General features: G+C 37.7%; 1 protein-coding gene across 1 annotated transcript; it reads right to left on the bottom strand.

The window, feature by feature from the left end:
• Nucleotides 1-5,784: 5,784 nt before the first annotated feature.
• On the bottom strand, nucleotides 5,785-9,896 carry LOC110877974 (nuclear poly(A) polymerase 3). The gene is made up of 10 exons (XM_022126217.2): nucleotides 9,685-9,896; nucleotides 9,524-9,601; nucleotides 9,017-9,124; nucleotides 8,883-8,945; nucleotides 8,639-8,800; nucleotides 8,451-8,564; nucleotides 8,006-8,068; nucleotides 7,343-7,636; nucleotides 7,096-7,260; nucleotides 5,785-6,392 (listed from the first exon to the last, which is right to left on the bottom strand). The coding sequence occupies exons 1-10, from the start codon at nucleotides 9,727-9,729 to the stop codon at nucleotides 6,039-6,041; spliced, it is 1,446 nt and encodes a 481-aa protein (XP_021981909.1). The 5' UTR covers nucleotides 9,730-9,896; the 3' UTR covers nucleotides 5,785-6,038.
• Between the last annotated feature and the right edge of the window lie 1,765 nt (nucleotides 9,897-11,661).

Below are 11,661 nucleotides of genomic sequence, written 5' to 3'. Positions count from 1 at the left end.
CAATTCAAAGCAAGAATACACCAGGTTCGTTGGTATTCATTCGATGTATTCTCGCCATTCAAAATATTCAACGCACTGAACCTTGCCACTCGTCTACTTGGGAGTTGACAGATCACTTTACCATTTCATTTGAGTTGGAAATCTCTAAATTTATATAGAGGGTGCTATGTTTCGTAAGAACACGCTTGGATACTGCGATCGGACATGTGAGGATCTTATTAGTTGAAACTCCTCTCTTGTGGACCCCCTGCTAGCCGGAATACATTAGGCTATACGTAAAACACATTTTGTACTTCTAACATCAACTGCTATGAGCACCCACCTTCTTAACCCTAGGGTGCGGATTGTTAAATATTCTTGGAACCACCAAGTGTGAGTAAGCTTTGATGCGGTTTGATGACTATCTACCTCGATGTTATACTTGTGTGACGTGACCAAAAGGAGTTAAGGTAGTACGAATTTCGAGGACGAAATTTCTTTAACGGGGGGAGAATGTGACAACCCTCACTAAACCAGGTTTCCGTACGACTTAATTAATATTTGAATTCTGCTTAATTACTGTGCTTACTTGAAATTATGGATAGACTGCTACTTGAATGCTGATACATGTACATATTGCGTCATACTCTATTTACTGCCACTACATTATTTACAAGCTGAACCTTAGTGACAAACATGATGCACAAAAGCACAGTAGCACTATGAACGGATAACCTATTGAACGTGCTGTCATAGCCAGCACCAGGCAGATACTGCCTCTAAGGCCTGTACGAGCCAGAGATAGTTACTACACTAATAGTGAGTGTGAAGATACAAGGGTTGTAGAACTGCATCTCTAGGAATAAGTTACAGTGATCGGATGTGCCTAAAACGTACTCTAAGTACAAAATTCAGCACATTAACCAAAAATTCAGCATTTGGTTAACTAGTAAAGTGCCAAAATATAAGAAAAACATTACTAGACACTTTCCAAAGTGTCGGGAATAAGTTGTGTCACTAAAAATAATATTAACGACACTTTAAAGCTTTGTTTAACGCTTTAATGGATTACTATCCAACCGAACAACCGGACTTTACCCGGAACATAAAAATATTGCCATTTACATTACTTATCTTTTTCTGAGCCAGTTAGGGTCCCTGAATACCCTAACACCCACTGTAAAGCACAACACACTACTAACCGGGTTAATCCCTAAACTAACTAGATTAACCTAACTAATAACTAACTAAATGGTTGGATTTGAACCAAGACCCCCCCCCTTTAACTAAACCGTCCCCAAGAGGGGGACACCCTTGTCCTATTTTGATTAAATAAATCATATTGTCTAATATCAAGGGAGCATATGAACTTGTGGGTAATAAGCTTATGAATTGCCTATAAGTTCCTACCTTAACACAACATTCATTTCATCACCCAACACTCAACACAAAACTCTCCCTCTCTCCCTCAAGAACTCATGGCCAAGCACCCCTAAACATCCATCAATTTTTCGAGTCTTGTTCAAGCCATTCCAAGATCATTCAAGTGTTAAGGACCACCTACGAGGAGGCTTGGTGCATTCGGAAGGCGAAGGACCTCACCCTATTGCTTTTATCCACTCATTTTGCGTCTAGATTCTTCCCTAGCCTCGAGCTAGTAGTAAGTTGCTTGAATCACCTTCTCGAACTATTTTAAGATGGTTAATATGACTTGTAACGGTTAAAACTCGTAATATTACAAGATGACACACAAAAGTCTACTAAAAACACTAATATTGATGGTTAAAAGCTTGTTTGTTGTGTAAATCTTGTAGTATTTGATTTGTGTGGTTATTTGGACTCGATCTATGTTGTGGTAGCTCGGATCGTCATTTAACCCGGGTTGGTCATGATCATGGATCATGACATAAGGTTGTTTTGGAAGTAACAAGGGTTAAAGGATGAAACTCTACCACACACATGAACTTGTGTAAAAGCGATTTTGTTTGTGAAATAGTGTTTAAAACTAGTAGATCTACGGATCTACAAGGGGTATTTTCAAAGGACCGAGTGTCAAAGAAATCATGTTTTCTAAAGACGGATCTTACACTAACAAGAATGATTTTTAGAACACACAAGTGTGTAAACACTTGTGTAGCACAAAGATTCGACAAAATAACTATTTTTGTAAAAGATGACGAGAAGTTGTAAAGACGGAATTTCTCTAAAAACGAGGTTTTTACGAGATCGGATTGTTTTATATAAAAATCTGCTAAAAGTGATGGGATTTACATCATAGTTTTGGAAAAACTACAAGTTCATGGAATTTTTGCGGTTTACATGTTTATTGACTAGTTTGTTGTTCTGAATATTGTTTTGGTTAAATAAGAAATTGGTTGATTTGATTTATAAAAGAAAATGATACGCTTGAAAGCGTGGCCACCTCCAGTTACAGAGGAAACTCTGGCGAAATTTTTCCAAAAACCTAACACTTAGAATTAATTTCACTATAAGTGTTAGAAATACTTTTCGACATGTTTTCAAATATAAGTTTCGCCACGACTTTATTTACAAAATATCGGAGGTGGGATTTTCACAAAATTAAACATGATAAATATATATTTAGTATATATTTTCATAACAACACTTGTGGAGTTTTATGATTATTTGTGAAGATACTTAAATATTATTTTAGGATAAAAATAATATTATCAAATGTTAACGAATCCAAAATAATACAAAGGCTTTCACGATAAACATATAAGTTACACCGGTAATTATTATTACCACTTGATCGTTAAAACGTAACTTACGCATTTTAAGGAAATAATTATGAACGCGTATTTTTGTTAAAGTATTATTTTGGGAAAATTATGTGAAATAAAAATATAATATTTTTGAGAAAAATAATTATATTTTGGAGTTAGAAATAAGATATATTTTAAGTGGGACTTAAATATATATTTCGAACGCACATGTATTAAATCCCCCATCCTTGGGAAGGAATATAATTACCAAGTATGCACAGAATGTGAACACGAAATAGTTGTCTAACTATTTCCCAAAACTTAAACCATAAAGCTAAGGCATGGCCGTCCGTCTAATAGAGTTAGTACATGTAGGTCGTCGCACAGCTGCTTGATTGGAGGTATACTTGGTAGAGACGCACCACTGTAGTTCATGTCCCCCTTTTCTCTTAACTGTTTTCAGTTTTCTAAACTGCGGGGGTGAAATACATGTTACTTTGATTACGAATACTTTATACATGGTATGGTTAGCGTAAGGAGGGTTATTATTTAGATCATGTGAATTGGGTAGGCGGAAACTTGAGGCCATTAATCCTCAAGGTAGGACCGATGGACAGTAGCGGTAGATCTATCTGGGTGTAGCGAGCCCAACCCCTGAGCCCGCCTAATGGACCAGGTGGTGACTGTGTACCCATCGCAAATTCTGCTAGGTTTGAGTCTTCCTACTTGCACTTCACATATGTCAATGGCCTTGCAAACCATTGGTGATCTCTTTTTCCTTATTTGCTACATACCAGGATTTTTATACATACAAAGGTTTATTTACTCACTTACGCATGAACTCGCTCAACATTATTGTTGATTTTTTTAACTTACATGTATTTCAGGGAATTAAAGGATCTGGCACGGTATGGCACGTTTTCCCGCTGCACTAGTTACGAGGTCATCCAAGTTTAAGGGATGTGACTTTTTCCTGGACAAGTCACATTCCTTAAACTGTGTTTATGTCATGTTGATGTTCGTGTCTGTTGAACATTGTTTATGTTGTTAGGATGTGTTTCCGTTGAGACAATGTTATGGTATTTTACTTTTCAAACTTAATTTAATGGATGATCTTGCATGGTTTTTAAATTCATATAGCTTGTTATGGTTAAGCTATGGTATTAAGAAGTCACACCAAATTAACCACGCTTCCGCAAAGCCAGGGTGTGACACGCAGGGGGTGCAAAAATGAGTTTCTGAGCTGGAATTTGGTTGAACTCGTGCATTCCCGCACGTTTGCGCACTCGGTTTCGTTTTTTGGTCATTTGTATTGTTTTACCTTTTTTTCCTTGCGCCTCAACAACGTTTTTTGCGCCTAGGGGCACGCTTTTTGCGCCTCAGCACCGTTTTTTCAAAAAAATCTCATTTTTGCGCCTAGGCTACCACCAGGCGCTATAGGTGCGCCTCGCTGCGCCAGGGCGCCTAGGCGCGCGCTTTTTGCGCTTTTGACAACATAGTGAGTAACCTTGATTTGGTAGGAGAGGAGTGTGGAAGTGAGTGAGGACAAGATGCATGTAAGCATCTTGTCTTATAGTGGTCTGTCAGCCAGACACATCCCGTATCTTGCTGAGGCGGAAAATTTGGTCAAAGGTGTTTGGGAAAAATGACGTGCTTTAAAAATTTATTCTTTTATTTAGTCCTTGAGCAATAGGTCATCCCATTCCTCGTCGACGAAATCTTAATATCGCTTTAGACGATGCCCATTTACTTTAAATGTGTCATCGTTTGGGGGCTTGATGTCAACTATGCCATAGGCATAATTTTTCATTACCGTGGATGATCCTGTCCATCTAGACTTTATCTTTCTTGGAACCTTAAGCCAGAATTATACAAGAGGACTAGATCTCTTCACCAAAATCTTTTGAACCTCTGAGATGTTGATCATGCATCTTCTTAGCTCTGTCCTTGTATATTACGGAGTTTTCACGTGCCTGATTACGAAGTTCTTCCACTTCATTCAGTTGGGAAATCCGGCTTTTCCCAGCTTCATTCAAATCCATGTTGGCATTCTTGAGGGCCTAATATGCACGGTGCTCAAGTTCTACCGGTTAATGACAATTCTTACCATATACAAGGCGGAAGGGTGTCGTCCCGATGGGGGTTTTATAAGCTGTTCGAAATGCCCAAAGAGCATTGTCTAGCTTATCTGCCCAATCCTTTCGATTCTGACTAACCGTTTTTTCAAGAATGTTTTTATTCCTCGGTTGGTCACTTTTGCTTGACCATTTGTTTAGGGATGGTAACCAGTGGAGAGTCAATAGTTGACACCATAGTTAGACGCTTTTTCCATTTGGTGATTACAGAAGTGGGTTCCGCGATCACTGATAAGTGCATTAGGAGCGTCAAATCGTGAAAACAGTTTTTTAAGAAACTTGAAAACAATCCTTGCACCATTTGTAGGCAAGGTTTCCGCCTCTACCCATTTAGACACGTAATCTACTACTACAAGGACATATTTGTAGGCAAGGCTTCTGCCTTGCATCATTTGTATTATTTATTGTCTTTTGGTTTTATATATATCATTGTGTGTAAAAGAACACTAAAAATATATTTTTTTAATAAACAAGCTGGCTCTCGATTTTTCATATATCCTATTTCATTTTTAACCGATCATTTATCGATCAAACATTCTGACTTTTACTTTTTATTATTTTTAATAAACGCTTTGATTTATTTTATTTGATTAGATTTAAATATTTTTAGTACTAAGTAGATATAAACTATTAACATTTATAAATTTGTATTTAATAACTTTTTTAAAAACATTCAAGTTTAAATCTTTAATTAATGTTTTTTTCTTTTTAGATAAAGTTATAAAAAGGTAAATTTTATAAAAGAAATGAATCTTATAAAAGTTCTTTTTTCCTTTATAAGCGAAAGGGCCAAAGTTGTCATTAAAGTTGTTATAGACGAAATTCAAGTTTAAAAAATTGTTTTTAATATAACCAAAATCGCAGGGACTAAATATGTCAAGTACCGAAAGTTTAAAAACATTCAGTGCCTAATCTGGCGACCCAGAAGTCCTTAATCCGCTCCAAATCCGAAAGTTTAAAACTGCAACTAACAAAGTATGAGGAGTAGCAGATAACAAATGTTTAGGATACAGCAGTTCACATAGGATCAAATAGGCAGAACAGAACCATCACTCTGATTTTGAAGAGATGGACTGAGATTGATAGTGTCTGTGGATAAAATTACATATACCCTCCATCCCTACTACCTCATTATACCCAAAATTTAATCTTCATTGTGCGGCCATTTAAAAAAAAAAAACAGAAATTTAACTCATCATCAAGTGGCCGAATATCCAACAAGATAATGAGGCGAGTGTGTTGAGTAAACAGGTATCATTTGCTGCTGGTAATTAAAGTTTGACAACCTTAGTTGCGCTTTTATATCATCTGTTGCAAGCTGCATTATCTTGGGCAGCTGAGATGCTTGAACAAGGGCTAGAGACAGACTTCCCGGGATATTAGGATAGCCAATACTAAGATTTGTCATGAAGTCGTTGGTCGCGGTGTTTAGATCCAAGTTATCCCCCCGTCCGGGAACTAATCCCCAGTAAAAAACAATGTTGGGTATTTGTATGCTTACATCAATGTATTCTGTAGGGTTCGGGTCACATAAAGCATGCATCTCCTCCAACTGTCAGTCAACCAAATGCAACACAATTAACTACACTCGGAGTAGGTAATTATCCAAATCACTTCTCAGTTTGCAAAATGAGTGGATTTTGATGTATAATTTATCACCAACAGATCAAATGGGTAAATGTTTGACTAAAAATGAAATGAGATGAAATGGATCGATAATGTCAATGGGTTGAAAGTCGTACAAATTGTACTTTATAAATGCTTTCAACCTCCTAACTAGCTTTTATTAACCTAAGAAACTAATTATTATTTTCATATTGTAGTTGTTATAATATTTAATACACTAATTATTTATTATTAGATATAATAAATGGACAAAAGTTATTGGTGGGGAAAAAAGAACTACGAGCCTGGGCTCGGCAACAATGTGCTATAGTGAATATGCTGTATAATTGCTATACCGTTGCAATTTTTGTACAAATACGTTTGGCCACACTTGATAATTTCAGACATGACTCAAAATCCTAATAATTTTACTTGGAGCACGCACTCATGATCCAAATTGTAAGAGTCAGTATATTATAAGACAGAATTCAATATTGTGACTTGGAATAAATGCCCCTCAATGGAGATGAAATAAGGGAACCTTGTTATAACTAAAACCAATGCTACAGATATTTTGTTGGTGTGGGAAAACAATATTCTTGGATTAGAATTCCTCAATAAATAAGGTTGCAGCATGCATGCATGCTTACCTTAACAAGAAGAGTGTGGAAGCGTGATTTCACCCAGTGGACCCAAGTCCCAAGCTCAACATTATTATATGTTGAAACACATATTTTTATGAAGCGCAGGTAACTCTTTGAGTAAGGAAATGGCTCAAAGAGGTGTCCCCACTCAAATTGTGGCTTAAAAGGATCCTGCAGCAACAGAATTTGCTTGATATTTCCTCAACACAACACAGCTTTTTATAAAAAGAAAACAGAAAAGATTGTTGTGAACCTGAGTTTGTCGATATCCTCTACGGAACTCAGATCTGATCTTGTTGAAGGTACTAGTAGTCATGTTTGAATGGCAATACTCATCCGGACTGCTTGGCAACTGAATAGGCATCAATGCTCGCGTTCCAGGTGGCAGCACTCCAACATCTTCTACAACAACTGCTTCCGGCCAAGGCCAAAAGGCAAATGTCTTAAAGAAGATTGAGATCAGATTGACCAAACTGTCACTTGGGTTTTTCATACAAACAAAAGCAGCTAAAACAGCCAACTCAATTCCTCCAAACAGCCCAAATAACTGCAAAACCGAATGACAACAGTTGCCATGTAAAGTTTTTTCAACATAACCTAGAGATATTTAGAAGTATGGGTGGATTGGTTGGATAACATTGCACCGGTCAAACAGGTTGGATTGAGCTCACATGAAAATATGATTTTATGCATTTAAATACACTTGGGGTGACCTTTGACCCATTTGGCATGTTTTCTTTTCGGTTAAACCTTTTAGCCTGAAACATAACCCATTTATAGGTCCAATGAATCACCAGATGTGAGTGTGTCAAAGAGGCAAAGGATGTCATTTTTTATGGATCTTAAAGAAAAGAATCTTCACATCATTATACACCCTTACATCAAAAGATAAATGTAAAAAAAACGCAAAACTTACATCACTATACACCCCTCTTCTCTTGGCCCATGACTTGACACATTGTAATAGTTCCTGGAATATCTGCAAGAAAACAGTTAAGTTAACAAGCAACTAAGGTTGTCAAATGAGAAACATTGAAATGCATCAACGTCTTCTAGTGAAAAAGGCATCAATATATTAACCAACATTTTAACTTTAAGTGAAATCAAATCATTGATGACGGAAACCCACAAAAAAAAATGGGAACCACGGCAAATTGGAAGAACGCTGCTATTATAAAATCTAATAAAATCTTTTTTTAATGTTTACTTTCAATCCTAGGATGAATATTTACAATTAAGGGAAACCTCCTATGGCTCTAAAATAACAAGAGAAGAAGTAAATTAAGCAGGAAGAGATGCTGGTCTCATCACGTGCACTTTTTTTACTAAAAAGCATAAAAATATAGACAAGCACTCTGTACCTTCACATCTGGAACAGTCTGCAGGATCCTATTCTTTACTCGTACTCCAGAAAGACTCGCCCAGCTATTTTCATCAATATCCTTTATGAACGAGGGGTTGGATATATCCACGTTCTGAAAACACAATAAATCAATAATAGAAACAAAGATGCGCAAAAAAAAAAACAGAAAAAATAATTCCTGCTGACCTCAGGAACAGCTGTAACTTGAAGTTTAGCAAAAGCCATGTCGATTAAGATTCCATCAAATGTAAACTGCATCAACGGAACCTTGGCTTCCTTGACACAGTGGATACCAGACACCTCGGGTCTCCCTGCAAGCATGTTGTACAAAACTATGAAAAAATCCTCCTGCCAAAAGAAAAAAAAAAAAAAAACTTTATAGTTCCATAATGTTTCTAGCCATACGCCACTTAATAGAAAGAAGACTCACTGCCAGAGAAGCAAAACAAGGGACAACACAAACAGCATCAATGTTGGAGTCCGCAGCATAAACCTAAAAATATTCATGAACAAATCAGAACAGCAACATAAAAGCAAAGGGAGGAGATTAAAACACAAACTTACATCAAGGCCATACGGTCCATATACTAGTAGAGTTGCTGAAGCATCTTTAATCTGATTTTGTGGCAGCCTACGTTGATAAGCAACTCTTCTAATCCAAGTCATCAGTATCTGCATCATAAATAAATGCACCAATAGATGTATTTTATCACATTAATACGTTCAGGTCATCCCTTTTGACCACCAGGAAGAATGTCACAACCACAAAAACAGTGTGCTTTTTATGAGAAATTAAATTACTAGGGAATCCCCCTTTTCATTTACACGATGAAGTTGATATAGTGAGTTAACCGAAATTATCATATTGGATGACTTCACATCTTGGACAACTTTGAGGAGTCCGTACACCTTCTTCACCTAACACAACACCAGACACTATCTATGTATGCACGCACTGTCTATGGTTACGAGCATCTTGATGGTGGGAGAGAATACTTCCAATCCAAAGAGTTACCAGGTGGCACTAAGGCACTGGGCATATGCATAGAAAGAAAACAACGTCAATATTACCTGTTTAAGCTTGTCAATGAGATTCCTTCTCCTCAGTTGTTCTTCTGGAGAAACCAAAAGTGCGTTGTCGCGGATAAACTACAACGAAAACCAATCTGCCTTAAGAATTGATGGAAACATATCCTCCTGGCAATAACAAAATAGGGTTGAGTAAACCAAACCTTAAGAAGAGAATCGGAACTTTCCAATTCAATTTGAGACACCATAGCTGGATAACAAACAGATCAACAACTGTAAACATAAAATCAAAATGATAGCAGGGTTTTAAATTGGCCCAAAATCGTCAAGGAAGAGCATGAGTAAGCAGAGAAGGGCATTCTTAAATTCTTTTAAATGTACCGCTCGTCAGGAATGGACTTTTTTTTTTTTATTTTCAACAACAGCTTTTTACATATTTCCCCTTTGTAGGTGGGCTTACGCTACTTGGTGTGGGGTCGTCCAAGCCTGTCCTGGCCTGGCGACGCTCTCAACACCATTTCCATTAGAGCAGCGGCGTCCAGAGTGACAAGGAGATGTTGAGGACGGGGCATGTGAGGATAAAAATATAACCGTTGTAGACGGCTAGAAATTTAAAAAAAAAATATTTTTTCTTTCTCACTTTATAAATCTATACCCTTTATTCTCTCACTTTTAACCCAAATATTTCCAATCTCTCTCACTTTTTATACACCACCATAATTTTAAAAAATTATAGGCATGTCTTCTTCATCGTGGTGTTCGTCATCTTCGGGTGAGGGCGGATTATTTTTTGCGAACTTCGTTATGCACGCAGCTCAAATGATTATGGAGGAGGAGGAAGAGAAAGAAACGTCGTCACAACCGCAAACTAGGGCAGCCGCCTTAAACCGAGACTGAGAAGGTTATCTTTATTTTTTGGTTAAAATAATATATTTAATTTTTTTTAGTGTTAATAATGTTTTTAATTTATTTTTCGGTGTTAGTATTTAGATGGCCATGATAGTTTAGAGGCCGATTATTTTGCCGACGAACCTGTGTACACGGACGCTATGTTTAGACGTCGGTTCCGAATGAGTCGTCGACTGTTCTTACGTATAGCAGACGACTTGGCGCAGTCTAATCCGTTTTTCACACTTCGATACGACGCTAGGGGCCGTAGGGGATTTACCACTTTACAGAAATGTACGGCGGCCATTCGCCAACTGGCATACGAGACGGCACCCGATTCGTTGGACGACTATTTAAGGATGTCGGAAAGAACTTCACGTGAATGTTTGCACAAGTTTTGTGAATGGATCGTGAAGTTATATAACAAGAAATATCTGCGGAAACCAAACGCAAACGACGTCCAAAAATTATATCAAGCATACGAAGAATGACATGGTTTTCCAAAAATGCTCGGAAGCATTGATTGCATGCACTGGCCGTGGCAGAACTGCCCTACTTCCGAGCAAGGTCAATATACTCGGGGCGATCATGGTCATCCAACTATAATACTTCAATTTTTATAACTTTTGCCATGGATCCATACAATCCGAACAACCCGAACCCGAACCCAAATGCTAACCCAATCCCGAACCCAAACCCAAACGTTTTCTCGGAACCTGACTACCATCCTACGATGGATCTGCGTTGGTCATCCTCGCAATTTTCTCTCAACGCTTTCTCGGTTTCCAATAAACCCCCAATGCTTCTCTCAAATGAGCCAAATCCAATCCATGCAACAAATGCAATCGTTGCAACAAATGATGATGCGAAACCCGTTCAACTCATAATTTCAATTGCAACCACAACCTTCGCCAACACCGGCAGAATCGTCTCCCCAACCACAACACGTAGAAGATGAAGTTGAAGAATGTGTTCCGGAAACGCAACCCCAATCCTTGAAATGGAAAAAGGGAAGCAAGTGGCACGTGAAGCCGGTGACAAAGATCAACCTTCGAGTGCCAAGGCAAAATTGTCACACCCCGACCGCGTAAAACAACAAACCGCGGCGGAAACATCGGGGAGTGGAGTGACAGAATTATTGTTTCACAACACATGGATTTAAAAGTTTCGTTTTATTTAGATATTAAACATTAAATATTGTCTTCAAACAGAACAAACAAGTTTAACATATTGTCTAGCATCGTTATTAAGTCACTAAGGCCTCGTCCGGTCCTATGTGAGCATGCATCCTA

This window comes from Helianthus annuus, chromosome 8 (assembly GCF_002127325.2).
Source record: "Helianthus annuus cultivar XRQ/B chromosome 8, HanXRQr2.0-SUNRISE, whole genome shotgun sequence".
In the NCBI taxonomy this organism is placed as follows: Eukaryota; Viridiplantae; Streptophyta; class Magnoliopsida; order Asterales; family Asteraceae; genus Helianthus; species Helianthus annuus.
Note: the sequence above shows the minus strand (reverse complement) of the source record. Positions and strands in the feature narration are given on the sequence as shown.